At 44.6% G+C, this 26,625-nt stretch overlaps 1 protein-coding gene and 1 long non-coding RNA gene across 2 annotated transcripts; both read left to right on the top strand.

The window, feature by feature from the left end:
* On the top strand, positions 1 to 13,730 carry trmt44 (tRNA methyltransferase 44 homolog). Its single transcript, XM_023809341.2, has 11 exons — positions 1 to 498; positions 712 to 829; positions 2,031 to 2,250; positions 3,585 to 3,653; positions 4,540 to 4,647; positions 4,995 to 5,066; positions 6,697 to 6,803; positions 7,125 to 7,308; positions 7,970 to 8,288; positions 11,906 to 12,022; positions 12,721 to 13,730. The coding sequence occupies exons 1-11, from the start codon at positions 141 to 143 to the stop codon at positions 12,954 to 12,956; spliced, it is 1,908 nt and encodes a 635-aa protein (XP_023665109.2). The 5' UTR covers positions 1 to 140; the 3' UTR covers positions 12,957 to 13,730.
* A 6,223-nt stretch (positions 13,731 to 19,953) lies between these two features.
* LOC111842603 (uncharacterized) lies at positions 19,954 to 24,450 on the top strand. The gene is made up of 2 exons (XR_011981802.1): positions 19,954 to 21,047; positions 22,110 to 24,450. It is a non-coding gene; the product is annotated as an uncharacterized lncRNA (long non-coding RNA).
* Positions 24,451 to 26,625: the final 2,175 nt, after the last annotated feature.

The raw sequence follows: 26,625 nt of genomic DNA, 5'->3' as shown, positions 1-26,625 counted from the left end.
GGGTGTGGTCTTGCCACATTATGCGGCTTCTGATTGGCTTCTGTCGTTTCAGTCTCGGTTGCTTTGGCTTTGCTGCCTTTTGTCATCACTGTGCGTCGCTATGTTTCCATTAGGATCCATGCTTGATCAATTTGTTAATAATGCCGAAACTTCGTGAGTTGCCTGTTACCGACACCGATTGCGTCTTGCCAGTTAGGTTTTGGTCTGCTGTTGACGTGTGGATTAAGAAACCGCATGTTTTGAATAAACGACTGTGTGGCGTAAAAGAGGAGGATTATAAAGAAGTGAATGGCACAGAACTTGAACACATTTTGTCAGTTTTATGGGGTGTTTCTTTCGACCAGTTAAAAGACATAATCTTTTATTTGAACAATGGCGACGAATGTCAGAGTCAGCCCCTAGATACTGAAAATGGACAGTGGTGTTACGAAGTTAGAACAATCATTCCTAAAGTCAACTCATATGGGACCCAAATGCATAAAGAAATTATGCTAAAAGGTGAGTTGTCTCCATCTTATTTTGGAATAATTTTTACTTAGCTAAGTATGTGGCCCAGACAGCAAGTATTTGTTATTGAGTGCAGCAAGTATTACTGTGGCATCATTCCATTAAAACATCCCATAGTCACATGAAGATGAAGTGCATGCCGCTCCGTTTAAATGCCTTGGATACCCAATAATCCCCCTTTTACTCTTCTGTTCGTCTTTTTAGACTTACCAAGAAAACGTGTGACGTTTTTGCCCTTCGAAGAAAGTGCAGATGGAGACTGTCTCTTTCGGAAAACTAATGTATATCAGATTCAGCTCAACAACCTAAATAACGACGAATGGTGAGCCTTCCAGTCTTAAATTTGAGGGCAAAAAACAATTGCACGTTTAATGTAGTCGAACCCACACTGTGGCCACTTTATTAGGTACCTCTGCATACTACCAGGTAGAACCCCGTATTCATTCCATAACCACGTCAAGGACCATTTTCTACACGGCTCCTTTGAGCTTTAATTAGCTTGGCCACTCTCCTTCAACCTCCCACTTCAACATGGTGTTTTCAGCAACATCACGTCATTCTCTGTAAACTCTCTACTAGACACTGCTACACACTGTAGTGTGTGTAAAATTCAGTATTTGAAAAGTAATTAACGACTGATTTATTTATTTTTTAAATAAACATACCTCAAATTACTTGCATGTACCACATCTTATACTGTGAAATATACAATGAATTTTAAATTCCATCTGTGGATTTACAGATGTGGAATTTGGGTTAATCCAGATTTTATCTGTATGTCATGATGCTGTAGATAAGCATCATGCAATATTTTATATACTCACGTTTCTCCAGTGTTGGCTGATAGTTTTACTAATGGAGAGACTTAGAGGCCGTGTTCACACCTGCTATTAACACGCTTCCTGGTTGATCCGATCACAAGTGGACAGCGTTAGTCAGGAACTCAGGGATGCATGGTACTGGACCGGGGTAAGTTAGCCACTTAACCGCAGCCTGTTTGGTGTTGTGCGTAAGCAAGTACGTACTCACCTCTAAAAACGAGCGTGAATCGACCTTTATGTCGCAAATGAAGTACGAATTAGCATATAAAGGTCAAAAAGTGTGATGCACATACAATAAGTACGCATTTGCGCTGTTGCAAAAATCATGTCTATTGTAATTCGACCACTTTTAGAGGTGACTGTGTACTACCATACCAGTTAAAGGCTTAATGGTTAGGGAACAATTACAAGCGCACTTATAATTGAAAGATTGCAGGTTTGAATCCCTGACCAGCAAGGCACCATTGAGGTACCCTGAGCAAGGTACTGCCCCCAAGCACTGCTCCCCAGGTACTGAATTAGCTGCCCCCTACTATGTACTATGTTACAATGTCACATATGGGTTATATGCAGAGGACACATTTAGTTGTTGTGCGCTGTGTGCTGTGGTGTGTCAACAATGACCACTGATCACCTAATTCTATCCTGTCAGTTACATATTTCTCTAACTGTGGGATCATCTGCCACCATTTTATACTCCAGGTCCATCTCTATATCCACCCTGGGAGGGAATGACTGGTTCTCTGATGGCGTGGTCTACCCCCGTTTATCTTGGCTGGGTGATGATCTGCTGCCCAGACTGGTGCGCTGGGCCATGGACAGTCAGACGAGCGAGTTCAAGAGCACCTTGTCCCTTCTCCCCATTGAGAAATATGGACCACTGTACCAAGAGCTGAAGGCGAAGTACAGGGAGATAGTCAAGGTGACGAGAATATACAGCACTGTGCAAAAGTCATAGGCAGTCAGAGAAAATGTTTAAAGCTATTGATCTGGGTTGTATGTATATAGTACCAGTCAAATGTATTGGACAGACCTACCCATAGAAAGCTTTATGTTTACTAAAAGGTTTACTATTCTTTACATTTTGGAATAATTATAAAGACATAACAACTATAAAATAACACATATGGATTATGCACTGTCCAAAAATGTATTTAAAAAATAATTTGATGGGACTCAGAAGGTTGTTGGTTCAAATCTCTGGGTCGGCAGAGTGATCTCACCAATGGGCCCTTGAGCAAGGCCCTTAACTCCAATGGCCCCAGGGACTGGCTGCCCCTCCTGTCTCCTCTATGCTAGTTCCATGAGGTGGCCTCCTGAGATGCTTTGCCAGCTGTCCTGAAGGAGGTCCCACATATGCTGAGCACCCATTGGCTGCTTTCCTTCACACTCTGGTCAAATTCCTCCAAAACCATTTCTATTATGTTTGGGTCAGGTAGCCAGGTCATGTGATGCAATACTATCGGTCTCCTTTGTAGGCAGCTCAGTGTCTCCAAACCTTTGACTTGTACTGTATATCTGCTCAGAAATAAAACACAATTTAATATTAGAACACATGCAAATTAAGAATTTCTTCTATTCTTCAAAACATCACCAAAATCTTGTTAGACGGCTAGAAGCATACAGCTCTGCTTCCCAAACCTCTCCTCAGGGCCATTCCATGTATTTATTAAATTTGAGCACCAGCTCAATTAATTAATTTAATTATGTTGAATTACTCAGTGAGGTATTAGCCAAACAAAGTGGGGTTAGGGTTCGAATCACAAAATACCTGGGTGTATCTGATGGCTGCTGTGGATACGGGGATGACTTTCGGAGAGGTTTTGAAATGACTAAGATGACACATTTTGATGGACATCATATAATTTTACACTAACACAAATATCATTTAAATATTATTTTTGGCTGGCAAATAAGTGGAGGGCATTCAGACCGTACTTGGATTTCAATACTTCATCCAGATCAAAGAAAAGCCCCCACATTGTACAAACTTTTAGATTCCGTGACCTGAGAATGCCCCGTCTGCTTTCAGGCAAACTGTTTTTAAAACATTTATTTTATATATTAATTTTATAAATTCTCATTTTCTCACTGCTTCTCCTTGTCAGGGTCACAGTTCTGATTGTTTTTGCACATGATCCATCTTGATTCTTATGGTTTTATATTCCATTAAGATATTCTGTAGCAGACACTGTGACAGAATGTCCCTTTATGATGTTTGTGAGATGAATTTATGATATTTCACTTCTTATCAAGGTTTGGCCTGAAGTGACAGATCCTGAGAAGTTTGTTTATGAAGATGTTGCCATTGCGACATATCTGCTGGTACGTTTGAAGGATTGAGATCTATTTTTCTGTGGCTAAGAGAGCAGCTGAATTCATCACATACAGGGGGTGGACAAAATACGTGAAGCACCTTGGAGCTAGGACGAGTGAGTTGGGTTTAAATCACTTAGCAAATGAGAGTACATCTAGAACTTAGGGTGAATTCAGGGTAGTATACTGGCTCAACAGATATTTCATAGTTCAGCTGATTGTTGACAATTAAGGTTTTTTTTAATATCACCACACAGAGCAATCACTGGACCTAATGACTTCCACGAGACAGCTAACCATACCAACAGACATTGTGGGCTGTGGGATCTGTTGGCTTTCTCTAAACGTATGTAGGAAAAGCACTGAAAGATGACTCATCAGACCATATTGCCTATTTCCATTAGGAGTCTGGGTTTTGTACTCTTTAAACCAACTTGTGCATCTTTGTAGCTTTAGATATATGTAGTTTCCACATGTCAGCGCCAGCATAAATTCCAGATTTATGTTTCATAGTACAAGATAACCCCAGTTGTTGACAAATAAGGTTCTTTTAATGATTTGTGTAGGAAAAAAACATCAGTTAGTTTATCTGCTTCCAGTTTCATTATTTAAATCTCTGTGTTTTAACATTACTTCTGCTTTGCATTTCAGTGCATAAACTTAGTGCTGTGTGCAACTTATCACATGGTAGCCCAGTGTTCCCCGGGGTGAAGCACAGCAAATGAATTAGCAGGAACTTCTCCCTTGCTAAGTGTTTTTGGCGAAAGTGTGAGGTCATTTTGAATGGGTATCCCTTTGGATAGTGACACTGGGGGCAGCAAATGCTTCAAAAAATGAAAGTGGACAGATGTGATGAGAGTCTTTCCTAAGGCTTCTGTTTCCTGCCATGACCCAGGTCTTGTGGGAAGAGGAGCGGGCTGAGAGGGGACTGACGTCTAAACAGTCTTTTGTGGATCTTGGGTGTGGCAATGGACTCCTGGTTCACATACTGAGCAATGAAGGGGTATGTTTTTTAATCTTTTACATTGAGCATCAGCTGAGAACATAACCAGTGTTTCATTGTACATCACATACTTAGTCAACAAACATGTGGATAGGAACCTGAAATATGAAGTTATTGCACATACACTTCATTCACTGCTTAGCTGAATTTGCAGTGGGGCGTCCAGCACCTCAGAGGAAATGCTGTGTTCGGTGAAGGTCATTCACTCATCCGCGATCGAAGCACAATCCAGTCGTCAGTTAAGCGGGGCGAAGCGGGGAGTAGTGGCACTGCTTGTGACCCTCCCCTTCGCTATCGAAGGGCCTTCCATGCTTAAATGATGTCTGTGTCTGTGTGTCGTGCTCCAGTATCCCGGGAAGGGTCTCGATGTCCGGAGACGGAAGATCTGGGACATGTACGGTCCTCAGACACAACTGGAGGTAAGGCTTTAGTTAGACCGCAGTTAAGGACCTACTTGGGCTTGAAAACTTGAAAGGCCGCTAAACTTTTCTTTTTATAGATTCATGCACTGATAGAATTTATGTCTTTATAAGTTCACTCAAGGTGACTTATTTGGTGCAACTAACTGTCGTAACAGCTCACATCTGTCATTGCCAATGGGCCTCTCAGGATTCCCAGCCATTAGTTATTTACAGCGTAGTGCTGTGGATGGAACTGCCAGAGGAGGGGGTGACTTCCTCATCTCCAGCAGATGTTCAGAGAGCTGCAACTTGTGGCTTCCATCGTGCCCCCAACCCCGTGTTAAATGAGGCTGAATGTGACACACGATGGCTTATATTTGAAATCGGTCCCAATTCTGTAAACAGTTCACTATATAGAGTATCTGACATTTTGTAATGCTGTTTGATTTTTTTTCGCTGGCTAATGTGACTCATTATATAGTGCACTTTAAATTACCCACAATGCACTGCGGGTGTATCGCTGATATCTTATATACCATAATATAATGGAACAGTGATGTCTGTTGTCAGCTGACCACTCATGATATAAATGAGATGGTGCAAGAAGGAAGCTAATGATCTCTTCAAAGCCTGATGCTGACAGATCAGTTTTGCATAAGAATAAAAGCAATAAAGTGAAGTAAATAATAATAACAACAATTTTGAATAAATTGCAGGTTTACACATTCTTTTTCACTATCTCCATTGCTTTTCCTTGTTGTTGCTATTCGCATATGTCAGCTGTCTATGTTTGCTAGGATGCATATAGCATCTTGGAATTTAGTGTCTTAACCATTATTTTTCACTGATTAATTCCCTTTGAACTACATGATGTTCCCTAATTCCCTTTGTAGTGAACTTCATAGTGTTCCTATAGTAATAGGAATAGTGAGTGAGTGAACCACGTCAAATATAGCCACAGCCTCTTAGTACTTCTGGCTGGCAAGGCGTCCTGTGTAGTACGAACAGGCACATGGACTCTGTCCTGCCAGAAAGTCATGGGAAAACCCATGGATGTCTGGGTAAAAACAAAAATAGCAGTGGGCTACACGAAGCACCTTTAGGATGAACAGTAGCGGGACGTGTACTGCTGGCTTCTCCGCACTGAGGTTGTCGCAGAAGTGGGCCAACCCTAAACTGGGATGAAGACATTTTTTTTCAGGGCTGCATATATTTTAGGATGGTTTGCTATGCATGTAGGTGAAATGCAAGGTTCATATGAAAGGTCATGGAGTCGTGGAAGCCCAGCCCAGCTGCACTCATGCCTAGCCATGCTGGTATTGCGCTCTTTGCCTCACTCGTACGTCGCTTTGGGCAAAAGCATCTCCTAAATACATGTAAATGTAAACTCTTCAGAGTGGATCACATGGTCACCTTTCGTCTTTCATACTCCTCATGTGTTCCATTTGGTAATGGCATGCGGGTAATTGATTTATACTGGATTGGAAAAATTTTAAATCCTGGATCTCTGGGGGGAAAATAATCATTGTTACAATGGGGCTCTGTGATGGCCGGCCCATTGTGTAGTAAATAATGCAGCATGAGATGGCGTCTGCGGTCTGGAGCTAAAAGCCACCTGTGGCCCCTATGTTCTCTGCTTCTATTAAAGGAAAGTGCAATCATCCCGAGTGACGGCTTCCTGTTTCCTGAAGCAGACTGGCTGATTGGCAACCACTCGGACGAGCTGACCCCATGGATACCCGTCATATCTTCCAGGCGCGTAATCAGGGAATGCATTTCTGCTCCTTCTCTGCAGCTGCCAGTCGATCTCTTGACTTTTTTTTTTTTTCCCCCCCCTCTTCCCTTTCACCCAGAGTAATAAAGTTTTTAAGAATATCCTAGCTCTCTGACACTAGGTGGTGCTGCTGAGTTCACATGCGTAACTGAGACGTGGCATTGCGTTTCTGCGATTATCGAATGCTCTCTGGTCTTGTTTCATATTAACATACCCCCGCATCTCCGACTTAAATCATTATAATAGTGTTGGGTATGTCCAGGATTCTGAATGTATTGTTGTAAAATGGTTCTATCTCACAGGTCTGCCTACTCCTGTCGGTTCTTTGTCCTTCCGTGCTGCTTCTTCGACTTCAGTGGGAAGTACCAGCGACGCCGGTGCCGGGTCTCCCAGTACAGGGAGTATATTGACTTTGTCTCCGAGGTCGGCTCCGTGTGTGGGTTCCAGGTAGAGGAGGACTGCCTGAGAATCCCCTCCACCAAGCGGGTAAGAGGGCACTTTGTCAGCAGCCAGTAAACTCCTCCTTTGTCAAGGGTTTTGCAGTATAAAGACGTGTGCTTAGGGGTATCTGGTAAAAGTCTCCGCCCTGTTGGCCAATGTAGCGAACTGCATCCAGGGCAGAAAGCGGACCTTTAAGTACACTCACTTCTGCTGCATCTAAATCCACAAAAGCGCAACTTGGAATATTCCTACCAAAAAAAAACATTTTTTGTTACACAGTAATGTTTACTTGGTTTTAAAAATAAACTCTAATCCACTTCCTCCAGCTCAGGATCATCCTCAATTATTGTATGAAAAACTACCGAGTTCAGTTGAATTCTAAAAACCCAAATGCATCCTCTTCTGCTTTTGTACTTGTTATGTTTTGTTTTATTGCTTTTTTCTCTACATCAGCACATATGCTAAGTAGTAGCGTAAATTTATGCTTATGTTTGTGCTCTCTGCTCCTGCATTTAAAAGGCCATGTTGGAGAGCACAGGATGTTCTGGAGAGGCCGCCTGCAGGCTATGTCCTGCCTGTGACACTCCTTCTTTGGGCCAATGAGATTAATATGGGGAGCAAGAAAAAACATGTGATACACATTTTAGGTGGAATACGGTCATTTTCAGCCTAGATAATTATAAGTATTTTGTGGCTTCCCCGTCAGGTGTGCCTCATCGGGAGAACCAGGAGCTACGAGCGGCACAAGGAGGCCCAGATTGAGGCTCATAGGTCATGCTTCATCAGTAGCAGGGCAGGGGTCTCTGCTAATGATGCTCCGGCAGTGGACCAGCCCAGACCGGGGGAGTACGGAGACGGAGCGGGTTGGGGGCGGGGCTTCCAGCCCAGGCAGCGGACAGAAGCCATCAGGAACTGCGCCAGCCTCCCCCGGGACCTGGTTGAGCGCGTGGTCTCGCAGGTGGCACTAGCCCTGCTGTCGTTGACCTCCGTAGAGGGCAGCGGGGGAGACACCTGGAATCGAGGAGGTGAGAGAGGCTCACTGTATGAAGACAGTAGTGTGATTTATATCCTTCATGTGGTGGAAAGTGATCCGTTTCGCTCTGCTTCCCGAAGTACTTGTGGCCTAAAGAGCTTAATGAACATTTAGCGACTTTACAAGATGATCTGAAACAAAATGAGAACTGAAGTTTGGACAGACGCCACGGCAGCTAATGTCAAACAGTTTTTAGAGACTCGGGAAAGACCAGGACGAGGCAGAAGAGTAGATGTGGAGCCTGCTAGTATTTAACCCACTGGTAATTTTAAACCCCCCGCAGACCCAGAGAATGGTATACAGCACAGTCGCACACTAACTCCTCCCTCTCCATGCTCAGAATCCTTAAGAACACGCCCTTACCGGCCAGATGCCTGATTTACTATTTGAACGCATTGTGAACACACCAGAGCCCTGGTCTGAGATCTGTAGGCCCCATTTAAGCTCTATTTCTGGGCCTATTCATTAAATATTCATTCTGTGATTACTCCCTTATTAATCATTCAGCAATTTTATTGTATTTGAATCATCGAGACTTGAACCTTTAACCTCGTGGATGCGAGCCAGTCTCCTTAACTGCTTCGCTTGCATGTCCATCGACCATAGGCGGAGATGCTCTGCATTTCGTCCGACCCGTGCCGGGCCATTTCGTTGCATCTCGCCGTTTTAAAGCGGGGCAGAGGCTCACCGGTATAAACGTGAGCCGTCTGCTGGAATGCAGAAATGTAACCGGCGCTCCATGACATTCTGGATATAGATGGCTGCATGAATTATGTACTCTGTTCTGAATTATTCATAGGAACCCATGTTTTTGCGTCTCGGAAGCGCTCTTTTAGAGGCCGCGAGAACAGTGACGGCATGGCCGCCGCCTTGAACATCCGTGGCAGCTGCCTTTCGCGGTGGCTGAGTCTTTTGCTGGACTGGGGGGATCCTGCAGCCAAGCCTTAGGGGCCGTAAAGGAAGGTGACTCTCAGTGCCGGGGAGGGGGGGAGATCGTGAGCAGGGAATGCCGGATGCTTTCATTATCTCACTTTTGCAGCGGCGAATCAGCTTCGCAGTTTTTCCCGACCACGGAATGACTCGGGTGAAACGGCGCATCTGCGATATCCAGGGATCCCTATTCCCAGGTTGGCCGTCTGCCTCCAAGCCCCCCATCGCATTTTCTGTTATCCCACGGAAAATCACGTGGGAGCGCGTCGGAACTTCGCGAATGCCACTTAGGATTTCGGTTTCCTTGTCTCTCCTTGACGCCTCTGGTCTGGCGTGACTGCTTTTTCTCTTAAGTGTTGTCAGGCGTGCATTAGCACTGAGCCTGGGAGGGAGGCTGAGAAGGAGCCAGAGGAGATAATCCGTCTTTCAGCTGCTTGTAGAAGCGGCTCTCCGATGTCAGGGGACGTGCTCTCTCAATCCTTCTGTACAGGACTTGCCATCTTTGCTTTTTTGTTATTGCCCTGTTTGCCAAGCGGGCATCTGCTGTTACGTTTAACAGGCCTTCTGCCAGTATCTGGCAGGCTAAATCAGGATTAAACCTGATCTAATTTTTCTGCAACGTGATCTTCCCCCCTGCATCTGTCGGCCAATCGGCCGCCCGACGTCCTTTAAGGTCAGGCGAGTCCAGTTTGCTGTAGCCGGTGTCGTCGGACTTGCGGTGAGGTAATGGATTGGCGTGTTTATGGACGCAGGCTGCGGGACACGTTGACCGGCGTGTGTGCGCTGGCCCGTGTGACCGGGCGCACGTGTGTGCACGTGCTTGCGTCTGTACGTGCGCGAAAGCTTCACGTGCATCAGGACGCCTGTTAAAACATTGCTCCTGCTATGATAAACTATGCTGCCCTATGAAGGCAAAACAGTTACTGCATATTTTTTATCAAAATTGATTTCTGACCAAAATTCGATCTCTTAGATTGTTTTATCTCTTGACAAAATATCTTCATTCAGCTATGCTTGGTTTTGAAGCGAACACATAATCATTTACCTGCCCTACTACGGATGGCAAGTCGAAAACATTTGAAGCCCCTTTTTCTCAGTTTCAGCATAGTTTCTGTGTTTTGCCTTTGTAGGCAGTTTGCTAAATATTGTTAAAACAGATGTGTCTAGCTTTGTAAAACCGCACTAAGCTTCATAAGGATGCTAATTTACAGGCACATTGTGAGAAAGAGTTTTTTTTTTCCCCCCCTTCTAAGTATGTTCAATCTAAATTTAAATCTGGGCAAACTCTAAATCTGAGTGACACCCAAAAAGCATGCCTCTTTGCAGCTGGCCGTGACAGATGTGAGGGGATGCCCAAGGAGGAATGCCGTTTTAGCCTCGCATTTAATAAGCCTTGATGAGGGTCGCGGGGGGTGGAGGGTATGTCTGATTGTGGCAGAGTTAGCCCCCTGTCAGATGAGATGACTCACACAGCGCATCTGGCCATGCGGATAGCAGGTCTTGTCACCATAGCGACGTGGCCAGGGCCCGAATGTTCCCACCAGCTCCAGGTCAGTGTGATCAGATGGAAGAGGAATGGCCTGTTGGATTGGGGCCAGAATTCGGGGGGGAGGGTGGGGGGGACGGGGCATCATCGATGCTATTGGCTAACCACAGGTCACATGCCAGGACAGATTGAGAAGCGTGGCATCAGCGACGATCCGCCGCCTTCTTACAGTCTGGAATTTTTAATTTTATTACTTTATTTTCAACTTGCTTTTTTTAGAACAGTAGTAGTCCTCAGTAACGAAGAGGCTGAGTCTGTTTTTTTTTCCCACTAATGCTAATTTCAGTAGCTCTTGTACTTTAGTCAGATTTCCCCCTAGTCCTGTCATGGGAAGGAGCAAATAGTTGGGGAGTATGAGTCCCAGATCCGAGCCACGGCTAATGGTCGCCTGAATGCAGATATCACGTTTGTCAGATGGGCGCGTCCTTCAATTGAATACTCGCATCGATCGCAGAGATCGAACTTAAGTGCTCAGCTGACGCTGATCCGGTGAGAAGACGCGCCTTGTCAAAAATAGACATTTGAAGCGGTAATTAATTTCCCACCGCTGTAGCTTGAGTGCAGGGCAGCTCTGCGTCCCGCCGGCGGGGGTGTGTGTGTGTGGGGGGGGGGGGGGCGTCTTCCTCACGATCGGGCGCCCGCTAATGCAGGCTCCTCAGGGACAGCAGGCTTTGGCGGAGGAGACCTTCAGAGGGCTTGAATTGGATTTCCAGATAAACGAGCTTTGCCCGTCCAATGTGGTAATTAACTGTGAAAGGAATTTAATTTTATCCTCAAACTGTGAAGAAGGAAAAAACACTCGCTGGAGAACTCCATTTTAGGGGTTCAAACTACAATGCCAGTGAAACATTAAGTATGAGATCATGCAGAGAGATAATGTCGCCGTGTTAGATCTTACACAGTGAGGATATTACTGTGTGACATCTTACAGAGAAAGGATGTAGCTGTCAGAGGTCTTACAGAGTGAGCATGTAGCTGTGTGTGATCTTACACGGTGAGGATCTAGCTGTGTGAGAGGGAGAGATACTTATGAGTTCTTACAGCGTGAGCTCAGACTCCAAGATTTGAGTGAGTAATAACTGAGTGAGGCAGTTTGTGTGTTTGGTGACATCAGCCAGTTCTGTGCCCTGCAGGAAGCCTGACACTCAGGGAGGTAGCTGAGCTCCTGGACAAGGACAAACTCCTCACCCTGAAGAACGAATGCGGAGGGCTGCAGACACTGCTGAAGAACAACCACCAAGTGTTTACAGGTACAGAAGGTCCCCACGTTCAGTCTCTTTACCTAAAACGCATGCAGTCATTGGTTAAAACGGGTGTCACATGCAATCATTGGTTAAAACGGGTGTCACATGCAATCAGCTTGACAAGATGGTCAGTCTCAGGACATCCATTTGGTTTACAGGTTAATAATTATATATGTTATTATTTATTTGTGCATTGTATGTCATTAGGTCACAAAGTAATTTTTATCGCGCTAAAGTAGGGGCTAATTTTCTCATGTAGCATTGCACACTGCCGTCAAAGACTCAGGAGGTGACAGAGACTGTTTCTTGTTTGCCTTCACACTTGGCCAACTTGTTAAGATGAAGTGGCTGGGCAGTGTCACATGACCGGCTGGTGTGTCACATGACCGGCTGGTGTGTCACATGACCAGCTGCTCTGTCACACCTGCTGCAGTCAAGCCATCATGTAGCACAACACTAGCATACATTGTTTGCTGACCATGTTTGCCTCGGACTCTGGTACACTGACCCATTCTTGTGAGCTTCTCTTTCAGTGAAAGTACAGTGTCTGCCTCTGCATAGGTTTCATGTTTTAATATTTTTTTTCAGCTGGATAAAATATATTGTAGTACTGATAACATAATATTCATAATTAGTTTCGGTACTTGTGTTTGGGACAGGAATCCGCTGGTTTTTCAGCATTAATGTCAGTATTCTCCTTTCAGTGGTGAACGGCAGGGTGTCTGTGCGTGACTGGCGTGTACCTGCTGGAGCACGGAAGTCCAAACCTGGACCCGGAAGCAGACGGACAGCTACTGAGGCACGGAAAACCCGGCCGTGCTGGTTTCATGCCCACCATCCACAAGGCTGCCCCCTGGAGCCCGAGAACTGTGCCTACGCCCATGGAGAGATGGACCTGCGTCCTGCCAACGTGCCTCATTGGAGGAAAAGGGACATGTGACTGGAAGACATGCAAAGGCGCTCATGGGAACAACCTACACAATGATCATTGCACTATCCCCTGAGTTCTGTTGGCTGAGAATCAGCTGGTGTGATTGCCTAAGGCAGTCGCATTATATGCATAGAAAAAGTAAAGTTTGTGTGCAGGTATAGATCATACGCAGAGGTGGAGGGTTCAGGTCCAGAGAGTACAAATCCAGACCAAGATTTTGTTTCAACCAACCAGTTGAGTATAAAGAGTTAGTCACATAGTACTCAACTGGTTGGTTGAAACAAAATCTTGGTCTGGATTTGGACTCTCTGGACCCGAAATCTATACCTCTGATCATGCGAGGGATTATATGTTAAAAAATGGAATCTTAAGATAAATAAGATGCTTGTTTCCATCAGTTTATAATCCACTTTTTAAAATAAGGGAAGCTTTTCATTTGATCCATATTCTTTGGGACACGTGTGCTTTTACGTCTACTGACTCTGCCCCAAACGCTCCCTCAGACAGAACCACAGCGAGCCCCGTGAGATGTTGAGGTACACACTGCCATCAAGTGGAACCGGCCCTTTCGAGTCCTCCGGAAATGACAGAGGTTATTAAGACGGGTCAGGCTGGTGCCTTATGGACCAAAGAAAAATGGTGCTTTGAGTCCGGAGCTGTGTTTATTTTTAGTTGCTGTCGCCGGGGGAGGGTCACGATATACTGAACGGCGCATTCCTGAGTTTATTAGAGCATGGCTCTCTTTCTGTGTAAACATTGTAAATAAAGAAGCACAACTGTGTATTTCCAGGAATGTGGACCTCTGCAGGGCCTGTGTCGATCACCTTAGGACAGTGTTTCCCAATCCGGTCCTTGGGGACCCGCAGACAGTCCACGTTTTTGCTCCCTCCCACCTAGCAAAAACGTGGACTGTCTGCAAGGGAGCAAAAATGTGGACTGTCTGGAAGGGAGCAAAAATGTGGACTGTCTGGAAGGGAGCAAAAATGTGGACCGTCTGTGGGTCCCTGAGGACTGGATTGGGAAACACTGCTTTAGGATGTCTGGGGCTCAACATTTCCACCTGACCTGATACACACACACACACTCATCAAGCTTACTAAATATAGCCACAATTGAATGCTTGTATTGTCATTGTACAGGTAGCAAGTACAAGGAAATTCAATCTCCACATATCCCATTGCATTGCATCTCCTATAAACTACATACAGGTACACATGCTGGTGAGAGCGAAGCAGGGGGACAGTGCTACCCAGAAACAGTTTTTACATTTTTTTATTTTAGAGTAAAGCGCCTTGCTCAGGGGCTCAGTGCCCGTGTGACTTCTCTGCCAGCCACGGGACATGAACTAGCAACCTTCCGGGAACAGGTGCAGATTCGTAACCCACGGCTGCACACCAAGGCAACTTTCTTCAGATGACCTCTGCTAGGACTGACCGAAGGCCAAAATGACTGAAGAAAGCATTTTTCACATTTGTTTCAGTTTTGCTAGTTTTATAAATGGAGTCCTTTACCCTGGAGGTCACCCTGATAAATGTGACCCCCCCCCCCCCCCCCCCCACAACCAATTGGGGTCATTATCAATTAAAGGGACCCCCCCCCCCCCATGTCTACATGAAAAGGGTTAGGAGAGACTGGCTCCACTGTGCTGCCTTTCATCGAAATGTTAGTTCCATAAATAATTTGGTGAGGGCCGTTGTAGGGGGTGTGGGGACGCTATCCTAGCAGTCCCCACCGGTCACAATTATGGTCCGGTGTCTCAAAAGCCACAAGACCTTGGTGGGGGGTGTAGGTGGGCAGGGTTGCTTCATCGCTTTCAGAATCCCTCTGCCTTTCACTGGAGCAATTGTCTGTGTAGCCTTTGTGTCCTGGTGTCCTTGCTGTGTCCGTATGGCTGAAAGACAGATCTGCGTTCAGGGACTGAATCCAAAACACGTTAAAAATTGACAGTTTGCTCTTCACGGTCTTTGCTGGCAAGACTGCCCACAATCATTCTTGAAGACCAAGAAAAAAAAACTTTTAGAAATTAGAATTTTAAATTTGTCTCAGCTACCATATACTGGGACCACGTGAGTGTGTTAATGTCACATTCAGTCAGGAATTTCTGGAGAATGCTTCAGCCTTTCCAGGAAAGGATGATGTAGCAGGCTTCATTTGTGAGTTTCACATTAAACTGGCAAAGCAGAGATGAGTTTTCCTCACATCGATGCACGTAAAAGCAAAGCTGACATGAGACAAGACACTGGATCCCCTCTTTGTGACCCTGAGTCAGAAAAAAGCAAAGAGAGAATTTATCCTCATTCAGTCACAGATGCCTCATCAAGCTCAGCGAACCTGCGAGAAGTCTGACCTGCCAGGGTCCAGTCAGGCCAGGCTCCAGCTAAAGTTACGCAGACAGTAAGGTCCCATTACAGCAGAGGTTCTGACGAATCTGTCCCAAGGGTGCAGACAGCGGCTAAGGCTTTCAAGAAGCCGGTACTTTCCGCGGAGTCTTCGGCCGTCGTCCATGGACGACGGTATGGCTAAAAGCGCACCTTCATCAGCCTGGAAATGAAAAACAATTCCGTCAGAAGAAAAAGCGCTAAGCATGAAATGTGCGTCAAAGCAAAAGCCATCCAGAGAGCATCTGAAGAAAAGCTTAGAGCAGAAGGACGAGTCATCAAGGCCTCCAGTGTTGAGGAGGCTGGAGTAACTCACAGTTCATTTATGAGTGCTTGTAGGGCACTGCATTATGGCAAAATAATCCAGTGTGAACATTGTCTGTTCTAGTGACAGCTGCTAATGAGACAGAGAGTGCTTGTCACACACAGGGGGGTCGTGCTGATCTTTTTTCAATCGGCCTTATAACAGTCACATATCCTTATTGCTGTCCCTCTGCACTGGCCACATTTTTATATAAATTGGAAGTTCTAATGTTATGTGCGATTTGAGTCTACAGTCAGTGGAAGGTTAACATCACGAAACCACACTCAGACATTATCCCCACAAACTGATACTCAGACATTATCCCCACAAACTGATACTCAGACATTATGATCCCCACAAACTGACACTCAGACATTATGATCCCCACAAACTGACACTCAGACATTATCCCCACAAACTGACACTCAGACATTATGATCACCACAAACTGACACTCAGACATTATGATCCCCACAAACTGACACTCAGACATTATGATCCCCACAAACTGACACTCAGACATTATGATCCCCACAAACTCACACTCAGACATGATCCCTACAAACTGACACTCAGACATTATTACCACAAACTGACACTCAGACATTATCCCCACAAACTGACACTCAGACATTATCCCCACAAACTCACACTCAGACATTATCCCCACAAACTGACACTCAGACATTATGATCCCCACAAACTGACACTCAGACATTATGATCCCCACAAACTCACACTCAGACATTATCCCCACAAACTCACACTCAGACATTATCCCCACAAACTCACACTCAGACATTATGATCCCCACAAACTGACACTCAGACATTATGATCCCCACAAACTGACACTCAGACATTATCACCACAAACTCACACTCAGACATTATGATCCCCACAAACTCACACTCAGACATTATGATCCCCACAAACTGACACTCAGACATTATGATCCCCACAAACTCACACTCAGACATTATCCCCACAAACTCACACTCAGACATTATGATCCCCACAAACTGACACTCAGACATTATCCCCACAAACTCACACTCAGACATTATCCCCACAAACTCACACTCAGACATTATGATCCCCACAAACTGACACTCAGACATTATGATCCCCACAAACTCACACTCAGACATTATCCCCACAAACTCACATTCAGACATTATGATCCCCACAAACTGACACTCAGACATTATGATCCCCACAAACTCACACTCAGACATTATCCCCACAAACTCACACTCAGACATTATGATCCCCACAAACTCACACTCAGACATTATGATCCCCACAAACTCAGACATTATGATCCCCACAAACTCACACTGAGACATTATCCCCGCAAACTCACACTCAGACGTGATTATCCCCAGAAATCTACATTCAGGCATAAATATCCCCACACACCCACACTTAGGACTGATTAACCTCCCAAAGCCACATTCACATGTGATTATTCCCGAACTCACACTCAGGACTGATTATCCCAACAAACCCACACTCCAGAATAATTATCCCCGCAAACTCACACTCAGGCGTGAATATCACTACAAACCCACATTCAGGTATGATTATCCCCACACACCCACACTTAGGACTGATTAACCTCACAAATCCACATTCACATGTGATTATTCCCGAACCCACACTCAGGAGTGATTGTCCCCACAAATCCACACTCAGGTATGGTTACCATTACAAAGCTACAATCTGAAAATTCTTTGCTCAGGTGTCACTGCCTGAAGAGAGTAGCTTGTATGAGTGATGGCTGTATTAGTCACCAGTTTGACTGTTTCAGGTTTGTTTCCAAAATAGCCACATAATAATGTTTCCGTGTTTCCTTTGTATACTTCTAGCTGTGCAGCAGATGTAAGATTCCATCTTTTAAAACTCATTTTGCACACATAATACAAAACATGCTGATACAAAATCAAAAGAAATAGTTTTAGCATTTGAGTTAAGATGTTAAAAAGACAGCTTTGTAACGCTTTGAGGGACACCCTAAAATGTAGTACTACACTCTTACTTAATGTATTAATTAACCAGAAACTAAGTGTTAATTATACTGATCCCATGTTCCTTCATCATTAATCAGTCATCATGTATTTCCTGCAGTTACTATATTTGTTCATGACTTGTACTTGACTAATTACTAGTTACTAATTACTTCTGCCCCCTCAACTAAAGTGTGACCGACACCTTACGGATAGCAGCTGTCTTTCAAATATGCTAAACTGATTCAGCTGTCCTCTCTATAGTTTTTGCACTTGCAAAAAAAACTACATTTAGTTGAAGAAGGATTAACTGATCCAAATGAACAGCTCTTCTTGGTGATTCTCTGTGTCTCACAGATGGCTTCCAGTGACTGTAAAAAAGGAATGTGCTTTTAATACGGCCCACATTTTAAGACTGTCGTAATATAATATTAAGTAGTGTGAGCCCGGCACTTACCACGAATAAACAGAGTATGCTCACGTCCACCTTCACGTGTGTGTTTGCTGCCTAAGTGAGGTTTACTCAGACATTCGTTCTCCTTCCTGTGTTTTTATGGCTTGTATGAGTCACTTTGTAGCCACACCGGGCTGAATTCAGCAGATTCCTCTTATGCATTACAGCTCCAGCCTTTTACATAGACTCAGAGTTGGAAGCGCTGTCCTGTTGAAGATGTATGTTTGAATCAACTTTTCAGCAGTAAGAAAATGTGAGCTGACATGTTTCACCAGGCCTTGAGACCTCCCGGGAACCACATCCCGTGAAATCTGTGTGAACCAACTTTTCATTTAAAAAGAGCACATTCTGAAGAGTGTTTATTGAACGGTAGTCCTCTGCACGTTCAAATTTTCCAACATCCGAAAGCACACCAATAAGAACTGCGCTTTCTGACAATTTATCCTAGTTTAATGTAACCCAGCATGATCTTGTAATATTTAACATTTGTTTCCATTTATCACCACATCAAATAAAAGCTTTTAGTTCCTAGGACTTTCTTGTTCAGTTAGACGCCTCTTTCCAGCATGTTGAGTTACAACCATTAGACAAGTGGTTTTTAAAGTAGGGATATTTTTCTCACCATTTCTCTTTCAGCACGTGCAAAACATAGCCATTACTCCGGCTGTCTGTCGGAAAGAGGGCGAGATGCCAATGGACAAGAACACAGCCTGGCAAGATGCCCGGGCATTTTTCACCAAAACAGGGCCCAATTTATGTCTATCTCATGGTAGAGGATGTTGGTCAGCAGCTAGGATAATGACTAAGAGTCATGCAGAGTTTATACCAGGCTGAGTCAGGAAACTTTACTCCCAAAAGGCTCTAATTTAGCCCTGTGGTTAAACTGCAAGTTGTTGACTTGTGGTGAGGAGTGCGGCCAGCCATTGTCTACCCTGATAGTGTGGCGGCACTGAGAACCTTGACATGAGATAGAGGGAAACGCGGCCAGCCATAATTAACCCTGAGGTTGGCGATGGCACTGAGAATGTTGCTAAGGGAGAGAAGCGCGGCCATCCATAATTTATCCTGAGGGGTGCAGCTGCCCTGAAAATGCTGCTGCAGACTATGGAGCGTGTGTCTCCCTGGCTCTACACCCCTTATCTGCAGCGTGTGTCTCTGTGTCAGTGATCTACGTTGCTGCGGTTGGTCTGCAAGCCCCAGAGAGAAAGCACAGCTTGTTTATGCGTCCTACAGGGAAAAGAGCGTGGCGGAGCCACATCGGGAACTGAACGGGGGGGGGGGCTTGCCTTTTTAGCACTCGCTGCCTGCGCATGTCCGTTTCGTAGCATAATCCACCTGAGCAAATGCATGCGGAAAGGCTGTCGCTAATGGTAATTTGCTTAGGGCTACTGGAAAATTCTTCCAGTAATTCTTCACAATACTGGATTTTGCCTTGTGCCTGTAGCCTCCGGGATGGGCTCTGGACCCCCCAGAACCCCAAAATAGGGTAAGCGGTTATATAAAATGGATGGATAGATGGATAGCTGGAATACTGGATTTTATATTTCAGCCAGGGAGAAAAATGTTTGCATAACAAGTCTGTGGTGTAATGTTGTGAAACCTTAACAGGCCAGACTGAAAGCCAGGACCCAATGAAATACATAACCAATTAAATATTCATCCTTATTTAAGTGTTTACCACAAGCACTTAAAACTTTATAACAAAAGCTCGTTCAACCTTTTACGGCAGCCTAAACGCTTCCAAAAATATATTGTGTCTTCTGTCTGTCAGGATGCTATAGGATTGGTGCTGTCTGGTGCCACCCTGTCTTCTAATGCACTGGATCATTGCTGGAGTATGTCCTGAGGGTTTGTAAGTACCCTGGAAATTCCAGAACACGTTCCAAGTACATTTCTAAACTGTTTACAGTGTCCTCTGTGGCTCAACTCTTGGATTGACTTAGTAGCTGCAACATGCACAGTGTCATTCCCAGCAAACCTGTTGTTGATCTACTGGTTCGTTATTCAGGCCGTTTTCTTGACATATCATCTTTTGAGATTAAATGTTCCCCTGATTTCAAATGGAATTTATGAGGGCAACCGGGCCGCTATTACATTGCCGAACTATTAAATGTCAGTACTAAAATCCAGTAGACAGAAAACGAAAAAAAAAAAAAATGCATATTTTCAAAATATGCTTATACGGGTTTATAAAATAGGCTAACAGATAAATCACCCCCAGATCCACAGATTCAATAAAAAGACACGATCCAGAACGAATACCATAAAATTTTACTTTCTTATGCATACTAAAAATGAAATATAAAACAAACAAGGGGATTTTGTTTGTAACTTAGAAATGAGATTCGTTTAGTTTGTGAGTAAAAATGCCAAACAGCTGCATTTTTGTCCTGGTTAGATTGTGAGTTCATTCCCGAAGCATGACCAATGAGTGCACATCATTGTTTTTATTTGAAATGTCCTAGACCAATATAATAGGACAAAGCTGTGTACACACACACACACACATTATGTTTGTATGCATGAGTTGTTCTAGAACAGTCTCTGGGATTGTGGCTGAAATGAATGTCTGCAGATGCACATAAATATCTACACTGAGAGATTGTTCATCTAGAGTGCACAGACATTGTGGGGGTAATCCATTTTATGAAGCAGCTGTGTGAATCCCAGACAGGGAAGGGCATCACTGGGATAGGCAGTGTAGCCTGGACGAGAGGCTGAGCTGCTTCTGCACTAGACAGATGTTAACAGAGAGCCAGGGCTACCACCTGTGTCAACGGAGAGCGTCGCATTGCCCAGGAACCTGTGGAAAACATTCCTTTGCTGACCTTCTTTTGGGTTTTTTTCCTTACACCTGAACCCGGGTACTATCCCCGGTCCTCGTGGCTAATGAGGAAATACTTAGGGTTTCCAAGGCGACGAGATCTGACTTCACACAGGTGTGCGATCCACACCGGTAAGTATGTCAGGAAGGCCCATCTCTTTGGCTTGGCTGTGCCAAGAGAGCTTTTAAATCAGTCAGACCCGGCGAGCCGAGCCAGGAACGGGCATCGGGATTCAGGGCAGCCATTCATCTTTCATCGAGGTAGTCATCTTTCACTCCGAGATGCTCGGGCCCGGTGGCTAATGGGCCTCGCTACTGGAGGAGCCGGGGCAGATGGCAGTCATGTGACACCCCGCCCTTAGGGGCCAATTTCAGCGGGGCTCACTGGGAATGCTGAATCGGGGGGATTTTGGGAAAAGCTGTCACTCGATCAGGCTCAATGTGAAGAAGTCTGGTTTATATAAATCCTGCATGTATGGAAAATATTAGGAGCCCTTGTTTTGTCCTGTTTGTACCCGTAACACATACAGCATGGTAATGGATACTCTTGTAAAATGACTACCATGCTTACTATTTTTAAATAGTTTTGAAAGGCATTCTGGTTGGGGGAGAAAAATCCATTCATTGCATTCTATTTTCTGAGCTTTAAGCATGTGACCCAGATATGCTTAACCAGACAGAGTAAGAATCCTTGGCAAACCATAAGACTACCGGGAAGTAGCATTGCCGCCCGTCTCTTTCAGTAGTACAGCAGCGGATGTTCCTGGTCAGCTCCGATTTTGACAACCTTGGGTTCGAGGGTCTCACCAGTCATTATTACACTGCCGTTATCAATCAAGAGATCTCTTTCCTTTAATGTAAATCTGAACTTGTTGTTATTGCACTGCATTGTCTTGTAGGAATCACTATATTCATGTACACTATTCGTTCATCTTGGTAATTCCCAATATTAGAACAAGAAATAAACGATTTATCTCTAATATTATATCAAGGTTATATATACTCACTGGCCTCACAATATCATGCAGATACTGGTCAGGAGCTTCAGTTAATGTTCACATCAAACACCAGAATGCGGAAGAAAGGTGATTTATGTGACTTTATGTGAACATCGCATGGTTCAGACAAGCTGGTATGAGTGTTTCAGAAAAATCTACTGGGATTTTCACACAAAACCATCTCTATGGTTTTCAGAGAATGGACTGAAAAAGAATAAACATCCGATGAGTGGCAGTTCTCTGGTCAATGTTGATGGCAGAGGTCAGAGAAGAATGGCCAGACTGGTTCAAGCTTATAAAAAAAGGCAACGGTAACTCAGATAACCACTGGTTTCAACCAAGGTATGCAGAAGAACATCTCTGATGCACGTCACATCAAACCTTAAAGCAGATGGTCTACAGCAGCAGTAGAACACACTGAGTGCCACTCCGGTCAGCTAAGAACAAGAAACTGAGGCTACAGTGAGCACAGGCTCACCGAAATTGGACAATGGAAGATTGGAAAAACTGTGGTCAGATGAGTCTCGATTTCTACTGCGACATTCAGATGGAATTTGGAGTAAAGAACATAAAATCATGAATCCATCATTCCCTGTATCAACAATTCAGGCTGCTGCTGGTGGTTTAATGGTGTGGGTGATATTTTCATGGCACACTGTGGGCCCCTTAGTACCAATTGAGCATAGTTTACATGTCACAGCCTACCGGAGTATTGTTTCTGACCATGTGTATCCCTTTATGACCACAGTGTACCCAGCTTCTCATGGCTACGTTCATATCATATCATCTTACACTGGTGTCTTGAACATGACAATGAGTTCACTGGACCAAAGTTTCTGAGGAATGTTTCAAACACCTTGTTGAATCTATGCCATAAAGAATTGAGGCAGCTCTGAATGCAAGAGGGGATCCAACCTGATATTAGCATGGTGTACCTAATAAAGTGGCCAGTGAGTATACATGCTAGTCCACACTTGTCCCATTCCATTATTTCCCACACTCCAGTCCATACCAACCTGGCAGAAGTGGTCCAGAAAGGCTGTAATGGGAGGTGTTCACCTTTTCTTTCATCTCTCCCTACTCACTTCTCACTTTTTCCTTTTCCATCCTTCCTTCCACCATTCCCACTCTCTCTTTCTTTACCCTTTCAGCCGTCTCTCTGCCCCACCTTACATTTCTTCATGCTTTCTTCACTTTCCCAGTAGGCCAGGCACCTACTGGGACCTAGAGAGACTGCCCCTGCAACAACTACCCTCCACACACCCCAATGGGTGAGGACTACCTCGCCTTCTGCACGCGGTGTGGGCCCGACGGAGAGAAGAAATGAACGGTGTGAGAACGTGAAGTGAAACCACGCAGGTTTATGGGTTCTTTAAAGCAGCGTAATCCCACAAGTTTGCTTGGGGCTTAGGAAAAAGAGCAGTCAAAACACGTAAACTGTTTAATTACCCAGAACCACCCGGTACCTTGTGTTTCCTTTTTCTGTTCTTCCTGTCACCGCCGTCCATCTGGTTTTGTATTGCAGCAGCATGCTACAGTCTGACATAGCATTTGGTGACTCTACTTGTAAAAACTGCAATTACTTGTTATATGAGACCTCAAACTAAGTGATGTAACTCTCAAATAATATATTTAACAGGTCAGGTAATCACGTAATGGCCGTTGGCTGTTTTTATTGTCTTTATGGGATATTTGAAGACCACATTCTTCGAAATGATCATGGTTTTCCGTATTTTTTTCTTCATATTCAAGACCCTCATTTAGTGAAGTACAGTCTGTAATGTCTTATATTATTTCTCATGAATCCGGCCTTCAGTTCACTGTCTGAAAGAAGGACGAACTTGGAAAGAAAAATAAGGTTGTAAGACGTTGCCTTGATGAGTAAAACTTGAAGAGTTGCTGGGAGCTGAGCTCTAAACTAGAGAAGAAATCGGTTGTTAGAGAATATTTCTTGTTTGCTTTTGTGGGCTGAGACTGACGTCTTCCTGAGGGCTAGCGTCTGGGTAGGTGAGCGGTAATGGAATGTGCTTACGAGGGGGGGCATGTAAGGGGTCGCTTGGTACTCCTCAGCCACTATTCTGTGGTTACTATTTAGCTCTCTCTGTCACCCCTTTCCGTTTTAACTTAACGGCGTGAGACGAGAGCCCTGCATTGGTGTCAAAGGCACGTTCGTGAAAAACATCACCTGGGTGTCCTGTGTTGATGCGAAGGGCTGCCTTGGGATTCTGTACGGAAATAAACTCTTCCTGCTTTCCATGGATCCTGTACAAACCCCCCCCCCCCCCCCGAAAGGCACAAAAATACCACATCCCTTTTCTTTATTTTTGGTGTGTACTAGAATCAAAAGTTGTATGCTTTATATGTTATAATGGTTGTATGTTACTGTATGTTTACTGTATATATAGTTTGTTGATTATTTGTCCACACTATTCTGTTGTTTTTTATTTGTTTGTTATTTTTTGTTGTTTAAATCTGAAGGGAGGTAGGCAAGTGAGAAGCACATGTACAAATGACAATAAAACTTTTGAATCCTTGAATCCTGAATGCATCCACAAGCATGACTTCCAGACATTAGTCCTTGTCATATATATCCTTGTAATATATAATGCAAACATTTTCTGGCATGTAATCAGGACATTCAGTAGATGTTTCAAACTGTAGCATGGATATAGTTTGGTAATTAAGATGGATTCCAGTTTCCAGTTGAGTCTGTGTTCTGCTGGAGCTGTGTGCACGTGACGGCTTCTGCAGTGAGATTTTGTTCCTTCCAGTGCACGTCTTTGAAGATGAATTCGTTGAAGCCGTTAAAATCGGAATTGCCTCCCGGCAGCAGCTGCGTATCTGAGTACAGGGTAATGAGTAATAGGACTAGGCTTGCAGGTGTCAAGCTGTAGACTCCGCTGAAGCTCAGATTAATGTTTACACCTGGCCTTGAGATACTCCTCTTCTCAAAGCGTGAATCTACCTCACAACATGGCTCTGCTGATCTGTCTGAGTGAGCCTGCTGGGAACAATGGTGTTACACCAGCTCCATGTCATCCCGGATAATTACAATATACAGTTAAGCCAGGGTACCAGTTCTCTAAGACATCAGGCGTACAAAGACCCTTTGATTAAAGATATTGGCTTTACTTGGTACTGTGAGCAAACCCACAGCTCTAATTTTAGCATAATTATATCAGCTCATCTCTAGCTCTTTTAAACAACCTTCCTATGTCTGAGTTGTGTCATGTGTGTACCCACCATGGCTGGCTGGTTCCATAAGCTGTGCATATGTTCCCGGGTCCTTAATTCTGGTCCAGTCCCTCAGCTGTAAAACACAACATAAATCATACCGCTGCTCAGGGACCTGCTAATCGGCTCCATATACGGTAGCGGAGTGCGGTTCTGCTTTCAGGGACCCGGACAGCTCAGATGGGCAGGTACTTAAAAATCGGCAAAGTGGATTGACGGACAGGCTGAACTACCAATGAGGGTCAGAGATTCACGAGCCCTCCCTTTAATTAGCGTGACGTTCATTTCATGACTGCACATTATAAGAACACCTGCCCAATCAGAGAAACAGCCATGCCCAGACGAGCGTCATTCTGTGTTATTCCTGCGAGTGATTAGTGCTCTGGGCCTCAATTATAACTGCATTCAATCAATAAAGGCACCAGAGGGCTTGTCTGGTAGCCGTACCGCTAGCTGCAGTGCTGAGGAGGGAACGTGGCTGAGACCACGACCCACTGAGACGAGCAAACGCCAGAGCTGCAGATAATCTCATCTGAACATTACAGTGTTACAGTACAGAAGCCTCACCTTGACCCTGACTAACTTAACAGAAGAAATATGTCTAGTTCATTATATATAAAAGGTTATACTGTAAGTAATGTGGTCTACTTTTTTGTAAAAATTATGGTCAAGTAAAGGTCAAGACTACCCCCCGGGAATTCCCTCAGCTGATTGGTGGATCCTATAAGTGTTCTGTGTTTTTGAGCACTTTAACGCATGACCTGCCTGCAGAGGTAGCAGCACACAAAAGTCAGGGCTTCATAAGGAACATAAAAAGCTAAACACTTTTCTCGGTCTCACATTCAGTGTCTCCTCTTCAACAGCCACTCGGGCTGGTCTTAATTACCGCCTGTCCTCTGGACGACCTGTTAACGAGGGCTCTCTCTCTCTCATTCCCCTCTTTCTCTATCTCTCCCTCTCTATAATTTTCCAGGTGTATCCTTCAACACCTGCTCAAGGTGACCCCCCAGGGAAAGCGCGCAGAATAGGGCCAGTGCCTGACTCAGCGGAATGAGGGCAATAACTCTAAAACCTTCACACACAAGAGGTTACTGTTTAGGTTCCACAGTAATTTATCTTGCCTGCTCGTCTGTACCATCAGTCCATAGGGGTCATCTGTGGAGTCCATAAGGGTCATCTTCAGTAGAGCATTAAATCTGATTCTACAGGGTAGTTGGCATTTCACAGTACACCCTGTCCTCTTTTGTAGAACTTGCAGACCAGGTTGAGGCTGCATCTGCTCACTGCCACAGAAACGGTCCTCCTAGCCTTAAACAGTGTCACGCACGCCCTCTGTCCAAAGCAAAGCCTCACTGTACACAGATTTAGATAAATAAACCCATGCATACATTTCAGCTTGTTCTTGCTCATACCAAGCATTTGCAAACATGCAGGCTTCGAGGACCTTTGAGTTTTTCAAACAGCCAGTGTTTGCTTGT

The sequence above is a fragment of the Paramormyrops kingsleyae genome, chromosome 12, assembly GCF_048594095.1.
Source record: "Paramormyrops kingsleyae isolate MSU_618 chromosome 12, PKINGS_0.4, whole genome shotgun sequence".
NCBI lineage: Eukaryota > Metazoa > Chordata > Actinopteri > Osteoglossiformes > Mormyridae > Paramormyrops > Paramormyrops kingsleyae.
This window is presented reverse-complemented; position numbering and strand designations above follow the sequence as displayed.

What these genes read in the sequence shown, in the direction of transcription:
- trmt44 (XM_023809341.2), top strand. Translation starts at nt 141, where the DNA reads ATGCCGAAACTTCGTGAGTTGCCTGTTACCGACACCGATTGCGTCTTG. An exon ending in ATACCCGTCATATCTTCCAG is followed by an intron (nt 6,804 to 7,124) that starts GCGCGTAATCAG and finishes TCTATCTCACAG; the next exon opens with GTCTGCCTACTCCTGTCGGT. An exon ending in GAATCCCCTCCACCAAGCGG is followed by an intron (nt 7,309 to 7,969) that starts GTAAGAGGGCAC and finishes CTTCCCCGTCAG; the next exon opens with GTGTGCCTCATCGGGAGAAC.